Below are 24,006 nucleotides of genomic sequence, written 5' to 3' on the forward strand. Positions count from 1 at the left end.
ATTTCTCCAAAAGGGGGTAGGGAGAATCCTGGACAGTCCTCCCTACGCCTCCGGCATTCACGCCAGCACTTTTGGGGGGGGGGAAAGAAAATGTTGCCCCCTGGGATTCATGACGGCTCTCCTGTGGGATTCCCTTTCTTGTAATGGCAGCACCAGGAATGTGGGGCCACCCTGGAGTCCCACCCTCCCTAGCACCCCGCCTCCATCTGTGGGGGCAGGGTTGGCTCCACCTTCTAAATCTGGGGTCCCATCTCTCTTCCCACCCTTCCATTACCCCGTTGGGCTCACATCCCCTCCAGGTGTGACCACATCCACGAGTGTCTTTATTTCAAGGGGATGGGCAACTAGATCCCTGTGACTCCAAATCCAAGACGCCCCAAACTGGTGGTGAAAAGGTCTCTCTCTCTCTTGCATGCCTGTCCCCAGGCCGAGGACTATCTTTTCTCTGGAGGTGACAGACCACCAGTTTCCTGTTTATCCTTCTGGAGGTAAACTACCTAGCTGGAAACAGAATGGGCCCCTGTTCTCCACCCTCCTGAAACGCCAGCAGCTAGCCCACCAATGTCTTGCCCTCCTCTCTCCCGTGGAGCGAACAGCTGCCTGTGTCCCCGTGGGCTCCCCTGGAGGCGACAATGTGACTCCGGTCCGGGGAAGTCACCTTGGTGCCTTCCGCTGTCCCCTCCTTCCCCTCCTTCCTCGCTGGCCCCTGCCATCATGGAAATTCCTCCGCAGCAGCTCACACGCGCTTCCTCATTTTTTCAGACAGACGCCCAGTGTCCCCGCCGGGTGGCCGGCCTGCAGTTCCTTTATCGGCCCCTCGCAGGGACGCTTAGGTTGTTTCCAGCCTTCTGCAAACACAGTGCAGCCCTGAGTCACTGCCGTGCGTCCGGTCCCACCTGGGCTACCTGTTGGGGAGGGGCCCCAGGCCGACTTTGTCACGAACATTCCTCCCCTGGGGCTGCAGCCACTGATTACCTGTCCTGGACCATTTCACCCCGACCCCCGGCAGCCCCACCTCCCTGTGCCCCGCCACCTGCCCGCCTGCTCCGGGCTGCCTCAGTGCCGTGCCCCCCCATCCCTGCTCCAGCAAGGGGGGCTCTTCTTTCCCTCAAATGCAGAGCATCCCCTCCCCGCGCTGCCTCTGACATACATGGCTCCCCACTGCTGTGGGGTACCCAAACCCTTTAATAGATTCTGGGGGGCCTGCTCCCCTGCCCCCAAATTCCTAACCTTAAAGTCCCCCCCCCACCTTGATGCCATTGTCCCCATCCCCCCCTTCAGCTCAGAGTAACCTCTGATAGGGGCCCACCCCCCACTTTGAAGAAGCCCCTGTCCGGGACCCCCGTCCTGATGGTTGACGGCAGAATCTCTCTGGCCCGTTTCTGGCGCTTTTCACAGACAGACACTTAGTGGGTGTTGGCTAAGGAATTAACTCTTTAGTAACCCATACGAGAACCACACCCCTAGTCACGCAGCCCCAAAGGCCATGCCCACCCTGGGGGGGGCGGCGCTGTCCCCTCCCTGCCCCTGCCAGAATTGGGACCCAGAGGTCATAGGCCCAGGTGCCTGGACAGACCGGCCGTGGTGTCGGCTGCAGAGATGCTCTCAGGAAACCCAGACACAGGATGAATGACCAGGAAGGAGGGAGGGCAGATGGGGAGGAGGAGAGGGGCGATGGGTGGAGGTGAAGAGGGGGGGGGCTGCCTTCCTCGACCCTGGGGTGGCGCCCCAGCCCTGCCCCTCTTCCACCCTTCTGCGCCCTCGCTCCCTCGCAGCCCCCTCAGCATGGGCCCCGATTCCCTGGGCAGATGTGCCTCCAGATCGAAAGCCATTGGGAAGAGGCACCTTCAAGTTCAGCCCAGCTCCGGCCCAGCAGCCAAAAGGGGGAGCAACTCAAAGAGGGCGCCTGCGTTCCACCTTCTATGCTGAGAATTGGCTGGGAAGCACTGGGTCAAGGGGGTGCCCGGGGACAGCCCCCACACTGCTCAGATAGAGGAGGGGTCTTCCTCCCCTGGAGCGTGGGTGCGGCCCCCAGGTGCAGCGCGGAGCCCCAGCTCCGGGAGAGGCAGTTCTCACACAGGTGCACAGTCCACACCGGCTCGGTTCTGAACTGCAGTCCACGGTCCTGGGCAGAAGATTAGGAAGCCCGTGCCCCCAGCACCAGCCCTGGGTCCTCACCACGCACCAGCCCCTGGGCGTGGAAGCGGGCAGGCCCATGAGTTTGTTTGCCGTCCATCTGTCTGTGCCGGGTGCTTCAGGGAGCGTGACCCGACAAGGGCACACACCGCTCTTTGATGAGAGCTGTGCTCCGAGTCTCAGGGAAGCACGGGGGCTGGGGGTGCCTACATGGGCAAGGCGGACCTCCTCGTGGGTCATGTGGGGGGGAACAGAATAAAGAAGGAGCCACCTGGTGCAGAAATGAGGGAACCGCCTTCCGGCAGAGGGGACAGCATTCGGGGAGACCCAGAGGCAGGCAAAGCCAGCCTGGAAGAAAGGGGCGGGGTGGGGATGCTGACGCGGCTGCCTGGTGGGTGCTCAGCCTGTGTGCTCTCATGCTGCTGAGGCTCCCTCACGGAGGCCGCCCGTTGTCGGGCCGTTTCCTGCCGTCTCTCCCGCTGGACCATGAGCTGTCTGGGGCTGGGCTCCAGCTCTTTACTTATGGTGCTAGAATGTACATAGAATAAAATGGCCACTTGGACCACTCTGAGTGCACAGTTCAGTGGCACTGAAAGCACATCCACAGCCTTGTGCAGCCTCCACCGCCTGCCGTCTCCAAAACCCTTTGCATCTCGCAGAACCGGAACTCTGCCTCTTAAACAATAACTTTCCACCCCCACCCACAGCCCCCAGCAACCACCCTGCTACTCTCTGTCTCCGCAAACTTGCCTATTCTGGGGACCTCCTGTGGGCGGGGCTGCCCCCGTATCAGTCCCTCTGTGACTGGCCCATCCCCCTTGGCGCCGGTCCACGGAGCTCACCGGGCCGCAGCAGGTGTCAGGAGTTCCTTCCTTAAGGCTGAGGCGTGCTCCACCTGTGGACGGGCCACCATTGCTTATCTGCCGTCCATCATCGATGGACACTTGAGTTGCTTCCCCTTTCGGCTGCTGTGGATGCTGCGGCCAGGAAGCCCTCCGGTTCTTCTTGTCTCCCCGGCTCAGCCCCTGGGGCCGAGCAGACCCAGCGAACAGTTGACATTTTGCAGTGTTCCCAAGTAAAGGGACCGTAGGCCTTGTGGGGACTAGCCACCTCCCTTTGCATCTTGAGGCCCCTGAGGAGGAGCGGGACTCCCTCGGTATCACAAGGGCAGGCTGCCTCTTCCCCTCCTTAGCTCTGGCCCTCCCCACGGTCTCCTGAGACAGGGCCTGAGAAAGCTTCCCCAGGTAAGAGGAGAAGGTGGCCGACAGTGCCACGTGCCAGGCACTGTGTGAACACTCGTCCCCAAGCCATGCCCCTCCACCCCCCACCATTTCCAACCAGACTCGGACCGAAAGCCCTGGAAGCGGAGACCAGACACCACCTGGGGCGGCTGCAGCCTGCCCCGCGGGGGTGGGGGTGGGCTGTCCCTCTCACTTTACAGACGAACAAGGGTCCAGAGTGGGGCAGCCACTTGTGTAGGACAGAGCTCCGCATGAGGCCTCAGAGCTGGCATTCTGTCTGTCCATCTCCACCAGTCAGGGGAGCCTGGCTGCCTCAAGCCTGAGCCTCTGCCCAAGTCCAGAGCCTGCCGGGCCTGGAAGTCGGGACTGACCCGGAGATGGTCCAGGGCCGAGGCGACTGAGCGGGCTTTGGAGGCTCCTCCCTCCTTGAGGGCTGGCTGGCTGGCGGGCCTGTGCAGTTTGCAGGCCGAGTTTGCAGAGGGACCAGGTGGAGGCCGTTCGTGGGCGCCCTCCCAGTGAACTTTCTAAGAAGGCCCCCGCCCTTCTCCTTCTCCTCCCTGGCGGGGGAGGGTGACCACACCAGTGCCCTCCAAGGGTGCTTCCTCTTTGCCTGGCTTGCTTTGAGGTGGCCCGGCTACCGGGCCACCCAACGGCCTGCCTGCCTGCCGGACTTCCTGGAGGCGAGGCCTCCGTACCCACACCTGCGGCAGCCCCCTGCTGCTTTAGAAGGATTATCTGCCAGAGGGGCTTTGAGGGGAGCGGTCCCTTATCTCCCTGCCAGGGGCCTGCCCTACAGTTGGGGCTTTGTAATCTGACATTGTGATTTTTTCACCCTTGTTTCTCCCCCCAGGGAGGGAAGATTTGCTGAATCACCCACGGGAGGTGGTTGGAGGGGCCAGGGCACAGCAGCTGGGGTGCAGCGATAAGTGTGAGGCTACGGGGGCGCTGGGGGGGACCCCAAGTGTGACGGTTTCCAGCTAAGATTGTTGTTCTGCCAAACTGCCCTGCAGACGCTCAGCTCAGGGACCTTGCCCTGAGGGCTGGCCGTAGGTGGCATCTTGTCAGCCATCAGGGACTGGACGGCAGGGACCCTGAGAGGCAACAGTGAGCTAGGGTGAACGTGGACCCTGCTTGGTCACCCTGCATTACACATGGGCCCCCAGCAGCCCTGAGAGCGGTGCTGGCTGCCCCCCACGGCTCTCCTGGCAGGACAGAGCGGAGCTGGGGCAGACCTTGGGTCTTGTACCTGCTGTTTCCTTGGTGTGGGTTCGCCTTTCCACTTTCGACGGATGAAATTATTTTCATCTTTCAGATGTCTGCTTCCTCCAGGAAAACTTCCCTGACCCCGGGTTGGGCTTGGTGACCCCCAGCTCCCCAGCGTTCCCTAGGTGTCCCTCTCCTGGGTCTTGACCGCCTCCCCGTCAGGGCTCAGCCCAGGCTGGACACACAGCAAATGCTTGGCCACCCCGAGAGGAGTTGCCCTGCATGGAACCAGATGTCTGAGGCGTGTAAGGTGGGAAGAAACCCCCAAGGGGCTGGGCTGGCTGCCCACGGCCCCGCTCTGCCGCAAAGTGGACCCTGGCAGGGAGAGGTGGCCGCAGCAGCCTGGGGCATCACCTCTCACTCCCCCTGCAGAGTGGCCTGACCTTCAGGTGCCCTGTCCCCCCGCCCCTGCAGGGGCTCTGGTGGAGCCGGGTGTCCCAGCAGCTCTGAATGGTGGTGGGCCACACGCAGAGATAGGGTCGCACGGGGCGTAGTGAGAGGGCTGGGAGCGGAGGCTGGCGGAAGCTTCCCCAGAACGCTCTCTGCCCCCTGATTTCTGATTCCCCTCAGAGTCCGATGGGCAACCGCAGCCTGGGGACCCGGGGTGATTGACGCCCCTGAGTCAGTGGCCACATCCCCTGCTGCTCCCAAAAGGGGCTTCTGGGGCAGGAAGAGCCACCCGCGGCGGTCGCCTCGCTGCCTTCCTGCTGGCCCACTGAGCTCAGAGATAAGTCCTCCCTGGGCCCGGCGAGGCCGGGGGGCTCCGGCCTTCCCCAGAAATCATGTCAGGGTTCCTCGTGTGGAGGAAGGAGCCTGAGCCATGATAACCCCTTTATTTTTAAGAGATCCGGGAGGAAGTCCCAAGTCACCCTGTACAGAAATAGCTCCGAGCCTCAGCCTGGCGTCTGTGGCCTCAGCTGTCAGCGAGCGAGGACGGCCCATGAGTGTGGCTCAGTACTGTTCTTCACGCTACGGCAGGGAGGACAACAGCCCAGGACACCCAGCCCTGGGCCTGTGGTCCAAGGTCACGGCCATTGGCCATGGAAGTAACAACTCCATTTATTCATGCGTGGTGTGGGGAAAGAGCCGAGGGTCAGAGCCAAGAGGTGTGGCCAGGTGTGGGCAACAGGGAGCCACCTCTCTGGCCTCAGTTTTCTCATCAAGAAAATGGGGACAATTAACGCCTCCTTCAAAGAGGCCATGTCTGTAAAGTGCTTGCAGTGTTGTCTGGTGCTTCCTTAGATGTCCGTTCGTCACCAGCAGTGCTGCTAAGTTGCAGCGATGTGTCGGGTGCCACTTGTCTACCTCCCTGAGTTGCAGCTCCATGCTCCACGTGCGGTCTCTCCTGGAGGCTGCAGGCCTCCATGTGCGAGGCCCCTCTCTCCCCCATCCCACTCCACCCTCCATTCCCTTGACGCAAGGGCCCCTTGGGCCCCTGGAGTGTGCAGGCTAATCCAGAGGCTTCTAAAGACCACAGGTGTTACCTTACAGACAGAGACACTGAGGCCCAGAGGCTGGTCCTGAAAGTCACCCCCTCCTGTCCCCGCTGCCCCCGCCAAGGCTCGCTCCGTCCCCGTCTCTCTCTTTCCTCCATAAGGCCCGCCCTGGACACCTGTGAATGGCAACCCCATTAGGACGCACCATCCCTCCCCCACCCCGTGCCTCCCGGGTCCATCTGTTTTTCCTCTGCATCCCTGCTGAGCTCCAAGAAGGAGGGCGTTTTCTCTGCTTCCCCAGCGCCCTGCGCCTGCTCACCCAGAGTGTGAGTTGATGCACGAATGCTTCCCGACCCACGAGGGTGGTCTTTGTGCCTCTGGTAGGGTCCCGAGCCCGCCTGTCGTAGGGCCCCTGGGGGACACGCTGTCCACTCTGCAGGGGCAGGCAGGCTCGGCCTCTGCTTGCGCCTAGCGCTGGGCAGCAGAGGCGGTGCCTGCAGACAGCCCCTGAGCTGCAGGGCCAGCTGAGCATTCCCTGCCCGCTGGGGACCCTTGCTCCTTCTCTCCACCTCGAAACAAACAAATCCCCTTTCTCTACCCCCACCCCACCAAATGCGAATCTCCACGCGGCTATTATAAAAATCATGGAAAACCCAAGAAAAGTCTAGAAAAAGGAAAATTTTACATCTACCATGATGCCTCCTGCCCTCAAGATAACGCTCCAGAACTTGGGGTTCCCCCCGACAGGTGGTCTCCACCTGGAGGTCAGGCTGCCTGCGGCTATGCTTTGAGACCCACTTGCAGATGACATGCTGGGGGCAGCTGCCCCCCTCCATCTTCCTCTGTGGTTCCACTCCTGGCCTCCAGGGTCCTTTTCCGTCTGCCCCTTGTCTACACTCACTCTGAGACTCAGTTTCCTCATTCGAAAGGCAGGGGTGATCCTGTCCCTGACTCCCCCTGTGGTGACCCCCTGGGATGGTGACAAGTGCTAGGCCAGACATTCAGGGGGCTGCCTAAGCGAGAAGCGAGTCCTCACGCCAAGACCACAGGGTCAGGCGGCGAAAAGGCTGGCGTAGGATGAATGGTGGGGAAGTGTCCTCTCGCTTGCTCCCTCACGCTTTCCCTCATGTATTGTGGGGGTGGAAGCTTCCAGAAAAGGGGACTTTTTCTTCTGGCCTTGAAGAGGAGCTGGGATGCATGGGCCCCATTCTATGGTCGGGAAGGCCAGGGCCAGGAGAAGCAGGGTCTCCAGCCTGCACCCGCAGGGGGCTCGCTCTCAGCTGCATGTGCTGGTATGGCTGGGAAGTGAGGCCCCCCCTTAAGGAACTTCAGGAGGCCTCTTCCTCCCTGGCTCGTTCGCTGGGGTGAAGTGGCCGGAAGGGTCTCTTTCTCCTGCTCCCCTTCTCCCGCTCGCTGGGCACCAGGCCCCTGATAATACTTGGAAGGCGCTATCGGCAGGGAGCCTCCTGCCGCCGGGGGCCTGGGGCCTGCTCCACGCTGACGGTTGGCGGCCGGCACCGTGTGATAAACTTATCAGACCAAACCTGAGCCCCACTGCTCAGCACAGCCCCTGCCCCAGATTTCCCTCCTCCTGCCTTCCCGCACCCCCCTCCCCCTAGCCATTGAGCCTGGGCTCTGCCTGGCTCCCGGCCGGCACCCAACCACAGCCGGGCCCACCAAGGCCAGAGGGAGAGTGGGGTGTCTGGGAAGGGCTCATGTCCAGTGTCCACCCCACTGTGCCCAAGCCAGGGGCTCCATCTTTGGGGTCCCACCCTTCCTGCCAAGGAGGTGCCAGGGTAGTATGTTCATCTTAGACTTTTGGGGGACCTTCTAGGTGCTGGGCTAAGTGTCAGAATGCAAAGGCTTAAACCCAGAGTCTGCCGGGAGGTGCTTCAGGGGCTTGAGGGTTGGGGACAAGCCAGCCCGCACTTGTGAAGGAGGAAGTCACCTGCCAATGGAGCTCGGGGTGCCTTGTCACCTGCGGAAACCTGAAGGACCAGCAGGGAGGGGCCGGGAGGCGGGCGCCGAGGCAGGGAAATGTATTCGTGCGAGGGAGTCTTTTTTTAATGCCACTGATAATGTTATCATGCGCGCCCATTGCACAAAAATGCAACATCCACCCCGAAAAATAAGGAGAAACAAATACACACAGCCCCGTTGTTCAGCCGCTGTCAACAGGCCGCCCTTCATCCTGCGAACTTCCTCCCACGCGCGAGCAAGTGAAAGCGGGATCACAGGCGGGCACTGATTTCCAAACCACTCCTCACGCGGGGTGTCACGCACAGCTTCCTGTGTCGACGCAGTTGCTCTGTGAAATCTGTCCTCTCCAGTTTTTTCAGTAAAAGTGATAGATAGACAGACAGACAGACAGACAGATAGACAGACACGCACACAAATTCAAGTCTCCTTTGAGGCAGTGGAGAGCCTGAAGCCCAGCCCTCCGCCGGAGCCCCCGAAAACGACCGCCCCAACGGTGGGGGGGACTGGCTCCGGGTTTGGTTCTCCAGGCGTCTGCAAACACCTGCTGTGGTTTCCCCGGGAGCACACGCTGTTGGGAAGCAGCGCCAGGCCCCCTCCAGGTCAGCCCTTAGAAAGCACGTCGTGTCCTTCCCCATCGCTGCGGCCTCTGTCCCGCCGCGTCCCCGGTCACACAGCCAGTCTCCTCACGCCCGTTTCGGGTGGTTCCGATTTTCCCCTAGCACCCATGGGCTTCAGGAGACAGGCCTGTAGTGGGTGGATCTGCGTGCTCGCCCAGGACTATTTCTTTGCCTCACATTCCTAGGGACGGAGTGGCGGGTGTGGGGTGAGCACATGGGGACAATTTACATACAAGGGTCCAGGGGAGGGAAGAGGGCATTTTAGGGGGAGGGAACACTGTGGGCAAAGGCGCGGGGGTGAGAAATGGCATCGAGAATTCCCTAAAGGCCTTTTGGGGGACAAACAGGAAAGGCGTTGCTGCTTGTCCAGAGTCCCAGGGAGGCGGGGGGTTTGGCCTTGACATTCTTCTGTGTCCTCCCTTCCACAGGGGCAGGGGGGGTCCCCCCACCCCTGGCCAGCCTCAGCAGGGAGCCAGGAAGAGCTAGCTGACATCAGGGGTACAGTCACCCCTGATAGTGACTCTGAACTGGCCTCCAATGCCCGGTGCCCACTGCACTTCCCAGGCCACACTGAGCCCCTGCTGGGGATGGTCTGGGGTCTCCTGGGCTCTGTCCCTGGTCTGCCAAGGAGTCAATGGCTCCGGTGACTTCAGGAGACTCTTCTGGGTGTTGTGTCTCTTCTGCTGCGCCAGCCCATGCCCCGCTATGCCCCGCTGTATGTGGTCATTCCAGCTTCATACGCTTCTGGCCAGTCCAGATTCTTTGTCATTTGGTGGGCATGTCTCTTGTAACCCTTACCACCGCCACCACCCCTTCTTTGTCCTGCCCCTTCTCTCTGGAGTAGCCTGCTCCCACGCCAGCAGGGGGCCCATCTAGGGCAGTGCAGGTTGGGCCAAGGCCAGGGGCTGGGACTGGAGTCTTTAGTTGGTGGTGGGGTGGAGCCATGCTTGGCCTCTAGGGAACTTTCAGAATAGAACCTATTCTTCCAGATAATCCAGAACCCTGAGTCCTCCGCTCCACCCACTGTCCCAGCACGCAGGCCCTGCCTCCGCCCCTCGCCCAGCCCTTCGCTCCTTCTAGACCAGCACTCTGCACTCTGGGCAGATGGGGGTGGGCTGCAGCCACACACCAATGCCTGGGCTGACCCTGGGAGACACATTTCCGTCCTCACCCAGAGACTTTCTCTGGGTGCCTCCCAATCTGTGACTCGAGGCCCCTGGTCCTGGGGCTGGCGGGACCTGGCTGCCCTGCTGGGGTGTGCCCTGCTCTGGGGAGGTGTCACATGCCCCCCACGCAGGAGAGCACAGAGCACAGGGCCTGGGGATGTAGCCTGAAGCTTCCACCATTCACAGAACATTTGAACCAAAACTTCATTCAGATGTTGCATTCTGCTCCTGAATGTGGCCAGTTTGTGTTAACGGTGAAGCACTGATTTTATTATTTAGTTCTGAGTGAACTGATGCTTGAGTTGGGTCACCCGCATCACCCTGAGGTCTCACGGGCCCTTCGGAGGCTGCCAGTCACACCCTACTCTATGTAAATAGAGTCCCCTGCGTTGTGCCATCAATTCTGAGCCCTGGTGGAAAGGCCGCCAGACACGGGGTCAGAAAACCTGGATTCTGCGTGGCGTTGGTGCTAACAGGCAGCAGTACTTGGGTCACTGCTTCCCCACGCCGGGCCTTGGTGCCCTGGTGCGGCAGAGGGAAGCCACGTCCTCTCGTGGGGCTGGACACTGTGCCCCAGTTTACACACTGCGATGCTGATAGTGTGGATTCAGACAGGAAGGAGGTATCATGAGAAGCAGGGAGTGGGGTGATGAACCCCCTCCAATCCCAGCAGTGAAGGGCACCCCACGGCACCTCCTGGGTGCGGCCCCCCCATCCCAGTGTGATGAGCAGTCCCCTGACCCTGAAAGGGGCAGGCCTTGGTCAGAGAGCCCCGCTCCCACTGCCTGAGCCGGTCTGGACTCTTTCTCCAGGAGCCACAGCTGGGCAGGTGAGGCCCCTCCTTCTGGTGACACCCCAGGGCAACAGAGCAGGGAGCAGCCCCCAGCCCCACCCCCAACAGCTGCCTTCAGTTGGGAGGGGCACAGGGGAAGAGAGGGAGAAGCAGATTTCACGGAGCCCCATGCCTGCCCCCACACTGGCCCCTTTCTCTGCAAAGTGCAGGTGGGGGTCCAGCCCGCAGCACTCTGAGGCTGTGGTGAGCCACCTCCCCTGGCCCCCACCCCGTCCCCGCACCATAAATCCTGCTCTCCCTGAACCTCAGCAGACGAAGAAAGGCGCATTGTGCAGCTCACGCCCCACCCTGCCGCAGAAGTGGCTGAAATCCTGAGGTGGTTTTGTTGGGGTGGTTTTGTTTAGCAAACAAGGAACATGCAAAGCAGCTCCCCAGTGTATGTGTGTGTGTGTGTGTGTGTGTGTATGTATCCAGTACCCCCCCACACACTTCCCCAGACCTAGAAGGTGCAGGGCGAGGAGGCCCCTCACCCCGAGGTCCAGGCCCGGCCCCACTGTGCGGCTTTGGGCAAGTCCCTTTCCCTGTCTGGGCTTCTCAGTCTCTGTGGACAGAGGAGCGGCTGGTCTCCAGGGCTGAGTTGGCTCTGGGGCGCTGGCTGTTGGGGGCCCTCTTCCTCAGACTTCAAGGGCCAGGCCTGAGGGGCATGAACTGGTGGGGGTCTGCTGAGGGGGCCAGACCGCCTTCCCACACAAATCCCGAGCCCCCAACCCACCCTCCGCACTCTGGACAGGTTTGTGCAGGGGAATCCTGGCTCAGGTAAACAGGAAGAGCCTCGGGAATGCAATAGTCCAGGGGTCCTGCCCAGCTGACCCCAGGGCCCGGGACCCCCTTCCCCATGGAGCCCTGGAGCCCCAGCAGAGGCGAGGACCAGAGGAAACATTTGCAGGTGTCCTGGGGGACATAGGTGAATGGGGACCTGAAGTCCAAGACCTGGAATCAGGTATCCTGGTCCCAGCGCCACACTTGCCAGCTGCGTGACCTTGGGCAAGTTGGCCGACCTCTCGGAGCCTCAGTTGCCCCCTCTGTAAAATGGCAGAGGGACACCTCTTTGCACAGGTTGGAGGCAGTGTGTGGACACCCTGAGCCCACCTTGGTACTTGGAAGTGACTCATTTAGAGCGGCCCTGGAGGTGGGCCTGGCCTGGGCTTGGTGCTGAGAGCTGGAACCCAGAGACACGCCTGCTAGCAAAGGGGAGTCACCCTGGAGACGGCCAGCCCAGGCTCAGCGCTCCAGGGCCGGAGGAGACCTTGTGCAGGTCCCTGCTCACTGCTGTACACACCCAGGAGCCCTCTGGGGTGACCTGCGGGGTGGATGGTCACGCCCACCGTTCAGTGGAGGAGGAGCTCAACCCCAAGTCACACAGCCAGGGAGGGGGCACCAGGCCTCACTCAGTCACATCTGCTAAGTCCCTTTTGCCATACGGGCTGATGTTGCCAGGTCCCGGGGCCAGGATGCGGGGCCGTCTTGGGGGCCGTCACTCAGCCTATCACAGCGACAGTGTGAGGACCCCAGTGTGGGAGCTTACCCTGGATTAGCCAGGTGGACCCCATGTGATCGCAGGGGCCCTTACAAGGGGGCGGCAGGAAGGCGAAGGCAGAATGACACAGAGGGGAAGCAGGGCAGCTTGCCTCTCTCAGAGGGTAGAGGGAGTGGCCACAAGCCGAGGAAATTGGCAGCCATGGAGGTCAGAGGAGGAACCAGTGTCCCCAGGGCCTCCAGGGGGAACGTGCCCCCTAATACCTTGAGCTTGGCCCTGTGGGACTCCTGGCGGGTTTCTGAACCTCCACGACTGTGAGAGAAGGAATTTGTGTTGCATGGAGCCCCGAGCACAGCCCCCGCTGCACTGACCGGCCCTGCCTGGTGGGGGGTCTTGCCTTGCCGTGTCCAGTGGTCCAGTCCCAATCCATTTGGTCTGGGTGATCCTCTCCCCGCCTGTCTTAGGAGACCGCGTGGCTGTCTCTGCTCTTCAAAGCTCCCCACCGCTCCTCCCTGAAGCCTTGTATGCTGGCTTGCACCCAGTCAGCGCTTAATAAACACTGGTCCAATGTAAATAAATCTGTGTCTTTATTTCCATCTACAGCAGTCGAGGGGGAGAGACATCTGACATTGGTAACTGCTGGCTTCTGCAGCCCTGGGGTCTGATGGCAGGACTGGTCTCTTGCCCCAGGACCAGCCGAGTGCCAGTCGGAAGTGGGGGGCAGGCAGCAGGTTTGGCTGAAGCAGAGGGGTGCTTGGCACCCACCCTGGGGCAGGACGCTGCTCTGATCTGATCATTCAGCAGCCGGAAAGAGGCCCCCTAAAGCCAGGGGACCAGATGCCAGCATGGTAGGCAGAAGGTACCAGGGGGTCCCAGCTTCTCTGGGGGTCTCAGCTCTGGTCTGTCCGTGGCATCACTGCCCACGTGGGGCTACTCTGGCCTTCCTGCCTCTGCCCTGTGGAAGGCACCCAAGTTTTTACACCTTCAGCTCAGCTCCCACAATGCATGGCAGGAGAACTATTGCTCCAGAGAGGGAGAGCAATTTGTCCAAAGTCACACAGCAATTTCGTGAGTCTCAAAACAAGCTGGAAGACTCCCATCAAGTGCTGCCTCCAGGAGACTGGGGATCTGGGTGCGTGAGGCTGGCCTCCCTCCCGCCTTCCGGACCTCAGGCTGGGCGGGCCAGGGCCGGGCGTGGGCACCGCCTCACTTGAGGTTGTGCTGACTCTCGCGGTGCCGCCGAAGGTCCACCTTGCGCTGGAAGCCCTTGGTGCAGAGCTCGCAGCTGAAGGGCTTGAAGCCTGTGTGCTTCCGGCTGTGGGTGATGAGGTTGGAGCTCTGGCTGAAGGCCTTCCCGCACACCTGGCACTTGTGTGGCTTCTCACCTGTGGGGCAGTAGAGCCTGGGTTAAGGCCATGCCCACCAGGCCTGCTGCCCCGACACCCTACTTAGGTTCTCCAAAATGTTCTTGCTTTATCCCACTATCAATCCACATTGACTCTGACACCCACTCCTCCCCTGGTTTGGGCCCCATGTGGGGCAGGGACTGGGTCCATCTGGGTTGTCAGCCTAGCACAGCTCCTGGCACAAAACAGGCTCTCAGGTAGCAGCCGGGGAATGAACAGAGGAAGGAATGAGTGAAAAATTCACCTGCCAGCCTCACTTCTACTGGAGACCTGCACTGCCGTGTCCTGCCGGTGATTCCTCTATGTATCAGGTGAGCTTAAGTAACACATTGTATCCAGCCCTCCTGGTGGAGGGGAGCCCCCCATGTAACTTGGCCCCACTGCCCTAAAGCCGGGTCCTGCTGACAGTGAGGGGTGGGGTTGCACGGGGGCTCTGCCAGCCTGCGACACGGGCTGGGCGGGGTGCAGCGCAGGGCCGGCGGCCTTACCGGTGTGAATGTAGGTGTGCTTCTTCATGTCCGACTTCTGGTGGAAGCGCTTGCCGCAGAACTGGCAGGGGTAGGGCCGTGTGTCCGAGTGGATGAGCAGGTGGGTGGACAGGGTGGACGAGCGCTTGAAGGCTTTGCCACACATCCGGCACTCGAAGCTTCGCTCCTGCCGGAGGAAACGAGGCCCTGGGGGGTCAGGCGCAGGCGGGGCCTCACGACCCAGGACTGCCAGGCTGGGCGCAGGACTGGACCTGGCCGGAATCCCCTGAGGAACAGGACACTCTGTTGGGGTGGCCTCGAGGACAGACCCGGCAGAGCAGGACCCAGGGTCTCCCATTCCTTCCCCCCCCAGGAGAGGCTGAGGCTTGGGGCCTGAGCCTCCTGCGGTATTTTTCCTGGTAACTTCCACAGTATGCCCAACAAAATATATGTTTGTTGACTGACTGGTGGACCGACTGATCTGGGAGTTTATTTTCAGGGATTCACACTTCACATCCCTGAACCCAGAGTGAGTTCCCTGAGATGGGGACGGTCACGGGCTGCACGATGGGTCGGGTAAGGGTCTGAATTGTTGAGGCCTGAGTCTGGCTTCTGCTCCTTACTAGGCCTGTGGCCGTAGCAGGCTGTTCAGCCTCCCTGCGACTCAGTTTCCTCATCTGTACATTGGCATGGTAGCGGTAATGACCTCGAAGGGTCGTTGGGAGGGTTGAGGTGCTCACGAATGCAAATGCTCGCGGTCCTTTCCCGCTTCTCCCGCCTGACACTTTTATATTGACTCAGGTGTTAGCACTCAGGTCAGCGGCAGGTGCTTTTCCAGAACGGATTGCTAAAGAAGGGGTTCCTGCCTCAGGTAGGGCTGCGTGGGGCGAAAGTACAGTCCAGCCTGACTCCAGGATGCCAAGGTGAGGACACCTGCCCTGACCCCCAAGGGACAGGACCCTTCCAGAGCCTCACAGACATCGGGCTGACCTGGAAACCCACCTGGGCCAAGAGGTTCTTCCGGGCTGGCCCATCAGGGAGTGAAGGGTGTCAACAGTGGGTGTTGGAGACTTAGATGAGGGAAGCAGGTAGTGAGAGACCCCCAGTCTGCGGCCCCCTGGGCTTCCTGGGAGCAGCACTGTGCGGGAGGGGAAGGGGGGTGCTGGGCTTGGCCAGCTGCCCACCTGGGAGTGGACGTGTGTGTGCTGCTCCAGGCTCACCGCATGGCCGAAGGTTTTGCCGCAGATGTCACAAGCGAAGGGCCGGGTCCCGCTGTGGGATCGACGGACGTGCACCTCGAGCCCGTGTGGTGTGGAGAAGACCTGGGGGCGGGGACAGCACATGAGGCCAGGGGGCCGTGCCCCCACCTCCGCCAGCACCCCACTCCAGCCGCGATGGGCGGCCTGCAGAAGGAGCCCTGGATCCCTGATTCTGCCGGCCTGTGCTGCGTGTCCTGGGACGGTCCCTTTCCCCTTGTGGCTGGGTTTCCTGTGTGTAGAACGGGGGCCAGGGAACCTGGAAGCCCCTCCTAGTCCTCTCTGGAGGCCTGGTGGCTAAGAACCAAAGTCGGCCGGAGCCAGCTTTGAACCTCGTTCTGAGGTCTGCTTGCTACGTGCTCTTGGTCAAGTGACTCAGCTTTTCTGAACCTCAGCCCTTCGTCCACCTCCCGGGGCTCATGTGTGTCAGGTGCTTAGCACAGGGCTGGGCACCCAGCCAGGGCTGGAGGACATCGTTGTGGGTCCTCAGTCCCCCTGGGGACCCAAGCTGCCCTGGAATGCCCAGCTCTGAAGCCGGACTGTGCCAGCGTGCTGGGGGCGGAGGCAGAGTGGGCCCGCGGGCCCATGAGCCCACCCGCCACCGCTCACCTTGTTGCATTTGACACAGTGGTATGTGTCCAGGCCTGGGGAGTAGCGGAGGCTGAAGTCCAAGGGCGGCTCGGTGCTGGGCACCAGGGGGCTGCCGTACAGGCTGACGGAGCGCTCCAGGAAGGCGGACTGCATGGTGGAGGGGGCCTGCCGGTAACTGTGGCTGTAGGACGAGGCCAGGGCATCCCAGGAGAAACTGGGCTTGTAGAACGGGGGTGAGTCGGAGGGGGGCGAGTCCCCATCCTGGGGCTGGGGCATCACAGCAGGACCCTCTGTGGAGAGGGACACACGTGCCTGGTGGTGATTCACTTAAATATAGAGCGCCCCCTCCCACCCCCCACCCCCCCCACTCCCCTCCATGTGCCGGGGCTTGTTCCGTGTGTGAGTCCCAGACACTCGCCCTGCCTCCTCAGCAACCCCAGACCGGAGTGCCCCCCTGGAGTACCCCCCACCCCGTGCCATTTCATCAGCCTGCCCAGCTGCTCCCTCTGACCCCCACGCTGGGCTCCTCATCCAGGAATGAGCTCCCGCCCAGGAGGGGTCCAAGCAGAAGCCTGGGAGCCCAGGGTCCAAGTGACCTTGTTGGCCCTTCCTGACTCCACGACTCCAAGCTCCCCTGCTCTCAGGAGCCCCGCCCCTCCCCTGCCCTCCCTGGAGTGGCTGGGGGGTCGGGCCAGGTACCTGGTGCTGAGACCATCCTGGTCAAGCTCTGGTCCAGCTCCAGCTCTGGCTCCTGTTTGAGGTCGGTCCAGTCCAGGCATGGGTTCGGAAACAGGGAGCTGAGGACAGGGTGGTTGTTTGGGACCTGGTCCCTGGTCACTGTGGGGAGACAAAACCATCAGTGCCATCGACTGCAGCCCTGGGAGGGAGCCAGGGGCAGGACCCCTCCCTGGGAGGAGGGGGACCCGGAGAGAGGCCGGCTAACTGCTGCCTCTGGCTGCTCATACTCAGGGGCTCTGCTCACATGGGGGGAGCCAGTTAGCGACCAAGAGGAGACCCCCTGGAGAACTCTTGGACCAGTATCTGTTTTTCGGAGCACCCGGCCTCAGCCCTAGATCAGACCCCATTTAGGACCCAGGCGTCCTCGTCTGCAGCCACTGAGGACCAGCTGCACCCTGAGCTCTCATTGCCGCCAGGGCTCAGAGAGATCGGGATATGCATTCATTCATTCATTCATTCGCCCGACACGGACTGAGCTTCTCCTGCTCCCAGGCCTGGAAGTGGGGGCAAGGAGCTGCTGTAGCCCCATCACAAGGGGCAGGGGCCAGGGGTGGGGTGCAGCGGGGGCCAGGCTGCGCTCCCACTTACCCAGGCTCAGAGCAGGAGGCCAGACTGGTTCATCGTCCTGGACGCGGGGCTGGTGGTATGTGTGAGCCTTCTTGCTCTTCACCAGGAAGGAGCGTGGCATTGTCCACGCGCGCCCCCTCACCTGCATGGGGAGAGAGGAGGATGCTTAGGGGGACAGTACTGTGCCATATGGTAGAGCCCCCTCCTGAACTCAGAACCCACTGTCCTGGGTTGGCCAGTGTCCCCCCGAAACCTGTGACTGCGACCTTATTCAGAAATAGGGTCTTTGCAGGTGGGATCAAGTTCAGGTGAGGTCACGCTGGATTGGGGTGGACCCAAAGTCCAGTACTCTTGTAAGAAGTAGGGGACTTGGGCACGCAGACGGATACACATGGGAGAATGCCCCTGGGGGGTGGGGGCAGAGATTGGGTCGGCGCCACTACAAGCCCACGGATGCCCAGGATGGCTGTGGCCGCCAGGGGCAGAAGAGAGGCGTGAAGCACGCTCCCTGAGAACCCGCGGAGGCCCAGCCTTGCCGCCACCTTGACTTTGGTCTCACAGACTTCAGACCCTGAGAGAATACACTCCTGTTGTCTTAAGCCACCAGTTTGTGGCACCTGCACATGGCAACTGTAAACCCCAACCTCCTCACTACTCCTGGGTGAATGTGCCGACCTCTAGAAAGAACCAGGACCAACCGCCGCCCGCGTGCCTGAGCTGCCCCGGGAGCAGCAGAGGAAGGGGGGGCTGCACAGATGACACCCTGTGGGCTCACATCCAGGGAGCTGCATGGCATCCTGGTTGGCCTGGCCTGCAGGGGTCTCAGAGAGGGGCGTTCTCCACTCAGGGTGTGGAGTCAGAGGCTCCTGGGTTAGAATCCCAGCTCACCTGCTGTGCAGTTTGGGACGGACACTTGACCTCTCTGGGCCTGTTCCCTTTTCTGTGAGATGCACCCATGTCTCAAGGAGGAGCCCCCCCGCCCTGGGGCTGCAGGGCAGATAGGGCCAAGCGCGGGAAAGGGGTGACGCTGTCTGAGCGGCGGCCAGGGCGGTTGATAAGGCCCCCACGGCGGGCCGCTCTCTGGGGGAGGGAGATTAGAGAGGGAAGCCTGGGGCTCTGCCTTCAGAGCAGTCCTGGGGAGTCACCCCGGGGATGGCCCTAACCAGGCAGAAGAAGGCCCCCAGCTGTGCCCAGAGCCCCCGGGGATCTCAGGAGTGTGGGATGCGGCCCCCCCAGGCCCACCTGGGGCCAGACCAGGCTGGGCCCTCCTTGCTGTATGCCTCAGTGTGCAGATCTGCTAAATGGGATCACAGCCAAGCTTCCTGGGATCACCAGGGCAAGAAAGGACCCTTGTTTATCACAGACAAGTGTGGGATGTGCCAGGCATGGTGCCTGGGCTGCAGGGAGGACCGGGCGAGGGCAGCATGGCTGTGGGCTGTCCCGCCTCACCTCGTCCCATGCCCAGTGCTGACCCTCAGCAGGCACCTTCAGAGGGTGGGGTCCAACCCAGGGGGAGCAGGGCCCCACTCCAGGCCCCTCTGCCATGGGCTCTGAAGTGAAGGGGTGGGACTTGAAGGCAGCTGTCAGATTTTGACCTCACAGGGCTACCCAGGCTGGCCCCGCAGCCCTGGTGGCCTTATCTCCTGGGGACAGTCTCTTCCTGCCTCCTCCCCTGCACCCCCCAGGGCTTCCCACAGCCCCCTTCCTTCCCCCTTCTAGTTCTTGGCTGCGGGAGGGTATGCACTGAAGCAGACCCTGGGTAGTTTGAGAGGAGACCCCTACGCCCTGGGGGAGCCTCCCAAGGCCACGGTCAATCTCTCTTGCAAAAGATTCTTTTACATGGTGTTTCTTTAGTAAACCCCCTAGAGCCGGAGGCAGGCATTAAAGCCACTGCGCTTGAACTCTGGAATTCCTCACAGCCACAACCTGCTTCGTCTCAGCTCTGTTAACCCTGACCCGTGAGCCGAGTTGCTATTGCCCCATTTCACAGAGGGAAGCCGAGGCTGAGCCGGTGCCGGGGCAGAGCGAAGTAGAGCGGGCAGGACACGGTCCCCCAGCCCCAGGCCAGCAGGAAAACGAGACAGCGTTTAAAGCTCCCTGGATGTGCGTTGTGTCACCAAATGCGACGCCCACAGGGTGAGGGGAGCAGGGATTGTCTTCCCAGGTCCCAGGGGTAAACTGAGGCTGAGAGCGGAGCAGTGTGCCCGGCCTGCCAGCACGTGACCTCTGGCCCAGCTCTCAGTGCGTTGCATACGTTGTGCATCCAGCCCCCGTGGAGCCAGCGGGCGGAGGCTGAGGCTGGAGGCTGGAGGCTGGGGCTAGAGGCAGGAACGATCAAATTCCCCAATCTTTGCATCTTTTCCAGAGCCCAGAAGCCCCATGTCAGGCCCTACAGAGTTTTGGCGAGAGGCAGGTGAGAGAGCAGATTTCCTGTGGGAAGCTCTGGTCTTCCCTCGGGCCCCAGGCCTGAGGGGGCCCAGGATGGCCAAACAACGACACTCTCTCCGGCTCAGGAGCTCGCCCTGCGGCCCGCTGCACCCAGAGAACTTCCTTTTGACCCCTGTTACCTGAATTAAAAAAAAAACAGGAACCAATCACCTATATGGTAGTTAATTAACAACTACAACTACGCCGTTTTGATTCATAGGAACCCGTTCTGAGAAAGAGGTGAGAGCAGAGATTGTGAAAGACGGCTAAGATTTCTTCATAAAACAAAGACCTCGATGGTATCGGACTCCGGAAAGAGACTCACTGTTAACATCTCTTTAAAAACCCCCAATCCTGATAGAGGGTCTCGACCCTGAGTCAGAATCTCAGCCGAAGCTTCTGGAGCCGGCGCTGTGGGGGGTGGGGGATCCTGCACCCCGACTTCCAGGTGGAGCTGGAGCAGCAGGCCTGGGATTCCCGAGTCTGATTGTGTGACCTCGTGCTGGACCACATCAGCCGCTAACCTGAGGCTTGGTTTTCCTGTCTCTCGTAGGGACGGTTGGACTAAGATTTCTCCACTTCCCTCTTGCTCTCAAATCCCACGCACTGTCCGTTGCCCGGCAGTGCAGCGCTGACCCACCTTGTCTGAGAAACGCATCCCTCGGGTTCCCCTTTTGGGAGGGTTGGGCAAGAACTCCGTTTCTCAGAGCTGGCTGTAGAGGAGCCTTTGGACTTCCTTGTGCTTGAAGGCGTGACTTAGGGGGAAACACAAACAAACAAAAGCCCTTTCCAGGTAGAAGGAGGGGGAAGTGGGCCCAGGTGACTGTTAGGGGAGGAGGTATTATTTTTATTTGAAATTTGGAAGGTGTTCTCAAATGTTTCTTCCTACGTTCAGAGAACACAACATCAAAAGTGAGTGAAGCAGCCCTGGCTGGTGTGGCTCAGTGGACTGAGTGCCCGCCTGTGAACTGAAAGGTTGCCCAGTTCGATTCCCGGTCAGGGCACGTGCCTGGGTTACACGTCAGGTCCCTAGTTAGGGGCGTGTGAGAGGTGACAGATCAATGTATCTCTCACACACTGATGTTTCTCTGCCTCTCTTTCTCCCTCCCTTCACCTCTGTCTAAAAGTAAGTAAATAAAATCCTTTTTTTTAAGTGAGTGAATCAATTTCTGGGCGTACCCCCAAAGGAACTGAAAGCAGGGACTGGAACAGCTAGCTGTATACCCCAGTTCACAGCAGCACTGCTCACAGTAACCAAAAGGTGGGAGCCACCCAAGTGTCCATACAGTTAAACATTACTCAGCCTTGGAAAGGAAGGAAGCCCTGACACCTGCTACAACGCGGACGAAACTGGAGCACGTTCTGCCGGGTGAAACAAGCCGGTCACAGAGGCACAAAGACTGCGCGTCTACTCATACGCAGTGTCTTCAGTAGGCAAATTCACAGAGACCAGAAGACCGGTGGTCGCCAGGGCGGGGGGAGGGGAGCGGGGAGTTACTGTTTAACGAACAGACTTTCAGTCTCGCAAGATGGAAACAGTTGTGTGCACAGGTGGCGGCGATGGCTGGGCCACCATGCGGAGGCCACTGAACTGCCCGCTTCAAACAGTCAGTTGCAGGTTAGGTATATTTTATCTCAATAAAAACAAGAGTGAGTGAATGTCCTGAGCATTTCTGAGTTGGGGACTGGAGCAGCTCCCGCAGGTGTGAACTCCTGGAGACAAATGGCCGAACGCCTGCCTCCAGATTGAGGATGAGAGCGGTGAGGCTTCGCTGTTTCTGGAAAGCGGGGAGAGGTTGGGTCCCAGGGACATGTCCCATCTGATCGGGCTACGGTCCTGGTCATCTGGCCCCAGAGCTTTAGGGAGTCCTCGTGTTCTCCACTCAGCAGCCCCCATGACCACCCCACCGCCCTAAGAGCCCCCAGGAACAGGTCTGCCCCACTTTTGAACGGCTCCATCCGTCACGTCTAACTCCAGTAGCTGGCTGGTGCTCTACAAGAACTTTCTGTGGGGAGACCAGCATAAGCCAGACTTGGAAGGGACCTCCCTCGTCTCCTCATCCGCAGAGTCCCTGGGTGCCAGCTCTGAGGACAAGGGACCCCCCTCTTCCCTGAGACTGAAGACCTCTTCCCACAGCCTGCTGGGTGGCACGCCAGGAGCCCAGGAGCACGGGTGAGCTCAGCCAGCCTCTGCCAGCTCCACGTCCAGGGACTGCCAATTAACCCTGCACCCCCAGATCTCACGGAAGCCATGGGCTGTTCCCCGGAAAAAAGTGCACAGCCACCTGCCCACCGCGACCCTGTGCACTGCCCCTTGTGCCCCCAGCAAGCCCATGTTGTCAGAGCAAGCACCTCGCCCCTGCTGCAGAGACTCCAACCTAGTTTTTTCTCCCCAAAAAGGTAGAAGAAGCTGTGACATCAGTTCCCCATCTACAGTCTGACTGCTCCTGGAGGCTGTGGGGAGAGGCGCAGAGGCAGCTGCCCCTGTCCCCTCAGCAGGCTCACGTGGGAGGGCACCCCACTCTCAGCGTCGGGGAACTCAGGGACTGTGGGACTCCCTTAGGCAGTCTCTCAATCTCAGGCTGGCTTATAGACGGAGAAGGGCTCACAGTATCCAGGGAACTGGACGGTTTGTGCCGACGGGGACCCCAACTCAGGCCCTCAGTCTGTGTCATGCCACACCACACTGTGCCCTGCCCGGCCCTTGGGGCAGCCGGGGTGTGGGTATGACATCGTGCAGGCAGGTGATACCTGCCAGCTAAGACTGAGTTTTGGAAAAGGTGGTGGCATTCCCACGCCTGTTCACAGCAGCTCCTCACCACCACCTCTCCCGGGGCTCGGGGGCAGAAAGCCAGGTCCCACTGGAGCGATTTGCAGCCCACCTCACTCTGCCTAGAGCGACCGCAGGGACCAGGGAACCCGCCTGGAAACCAGACCGGCGAACGGAAAAGAGGAGGCAGGGACGCATTGCTCAGCACTCACCTGTCCTGTCCGGGTGCTGCGGCGGGAAGCTCGCTGCTCCACTCGTCAGCTTTGTGACTCTCTGCACAAACAGATACTTCTCCTTTTTTTTCTTCTCTCTCTCTCACTGGTCCCCCCCCTTCTGTTCCCCTCCCTGATTTTCAATCTGATTATTTGTCAAAATCTGGCGGTGTGGGGGCAGCCAATAGCGAGTGAGCGGGGCTGTATTTGCTTATCGAAGCCTCCCAGACTGGGCTCCCCACTCACTCCTAACCCCGGCTCCCTCCGGCTCCGCAGGGGCACTCACTCTCCGGGAAAGTCTGAATAACATCGGAGGCAAAGTCAGTGATGGCTGTAACTACACTTTAAAGATTAAAGTTGAATTGAAACATTTACAGATTTTGTGTCATGAGCTTCTTTCTTTAAGGTTTTCTTTTTTCCTTCTTTCCTTTCCTTCTTTTTCTTTCCTCCCTCCCTCCCTCCCTCCCTCCCTCTTTCCTTCCTTCCTTCCTTCCTTCTTTCTTTCCTTCTTTCCTCCCTCCCTCCCTCCTTCCTCCCTGCTCCTTCTCTTCTCCCACCAGTTCAGCACCTGTCAGCCCGGAGGCACTCTGCTACAAAGCCCTTGGCTACTGAGTGGCTGCAGACCATCTTAGAGACACCCTTCTGTCCTTGCAGAGGTCACCTTTGAGAACAAAAGTCAATCTCACGCCTCCCTAGACGTGACCCTGGAAGGCGTGAAGGAACAGTCAGGTGTGGTAGGGAGCTCAGCAGGCCCTTGCTGGGGTTCCAGGGCCTGCGTGTGCCGCCATCTGGTGGCTGAGGAGGAGACTGGGGAGGCCCGCGGGGGGCCTCCAGCCTGTCCCCCGGTCACCAGGCAGAAAGCACGGGTGGCCAGTGTCAGACATTTTATCCCACGTGGGCACTGAGCCCCATTCCCTAACCGCCCCCCCCCCACTTTCTCCTCCTCGGCCCCCCAGCGGTTTGCGGGATAAGTAATGTATTTCAGGAGGAGGTTTTGCATAAGACAGGAGCGCACAAAACGGGCACTGTCAGGCTGATTTGCATGCCCTTCCAGCCCTGTGCTGAGAGGGAGATCACGTTTCCCTCCTAAAGAAAACAAGTTTGGGGACAGGAAGCCCCGACTGGAACTGCAAGTCCAAGGTCCGACTGGGACAGAGGGGGTTTTGGGCGAGGTCTGCGCTGGCCTAGACGTCACCCAGCCCATGTGATGTCGTGCGGGGCTCACGGGGACCGTCACCCCAGCCCTGGGTCTCTCTTCTTGCTGGAGAGTTGTTTCCAGTGCAAACACCTGGACTATTCTTTGAATGTCTCATGTTCCCAACAGTCAACTAAAACCATTTGAAATGTTGCAGAAAACTCACAAAATAATTCAAGGACCCTGGGGGGAAAGATTCTCCCTCCAC

At 60.5% G+C, this 24,006-nt stretch overlaps 1 protein-coding gene across 6 annotated transcripts; it reads right to left on the bottom strand.

Annotated features, from left to right (window-relative positions):
- Positions 1–12,754: 12,754 nt before the first annotated feature.
- Positions 12,755–22,734, bottom strand: GFI1B (growth factor independent 1B transcriptional repressor). Of its 6 annotated transcripts, none has more exons than XM_045196896.2 (7): positions 22,604–22,734; positions 17,216–17,336; positions 16,589–16,726; positions 15,908–16,179; positions 15,263–15,364; positions 14,064–14,229; positions 12,755–13,554 (listed from the first exon to the last, which is right to left on the bottom strand). In XM_045196896.2, the coding sequence occupies exons 2-7, from the start codon at positions 17,313–17,315 to the stop codon at positions 13,376–13,378; spliced, it is 957 nt and encodes a 318-aa protein (XP_045052831.2). In that variant the 5' UTR covers positions 17,316–17,336; positions 22,604–22,734; the 3' UTR covers positions 12,755–13,375. The 6 variants fall into 6 exon arrangements, with proteins under 6 accessions (XP_045052831.2, XP_045052830.2, XP_024418328.2 ...); XM_045196895.2 differs by having other exon boundaries at positions 14,064–14,328; XM_024562560.3 differs by having other exon boundaries at positions 15,227–15,364.
- Positions 22,735–24,006: the final 1,272 nt, after the last annotated feature.

This window comes from Desmodus rotundus, chromosome 1 (assembly GCF_022682495.2).
Source record: "Desmodus rotundus isolate HL8 chromosome 1, HLdesRot8A.1, whole genome shotgun sequence".
Taxonomy (NCBI): Eukaryota; Metazoa; Chordata; class Mammalia; order Chiroptera; family Phyllostomidae; genus Desmodus; species Desmodus rotundus.

Excerpts from the sequence above, each read along its gene's own strand:
- GFI1B (XM_045196893.2), bottom strand. The coding sequence starts at position 17,315 with ATGCCACGCTCCTTCCTGGTGAAGAGCAAGAAGGCTCACACATACCAC. Across the intron at positions 16,727-17,215 it reads GCCTCCTGCTCTGAGCCTGG|TGACCAGGGACCAGGTCCCA; the intron begins GTAAGTGGGAGC and ends GTCTCCCCACAG. Across the intron at positions 15,365-15,907 it reads ACTGTGTCAAATGCAACAAG|GTCTTCTCCACACCACACGG; the intron begins GTGAGCGGTGGC and ends CCCCGCCCCCAG.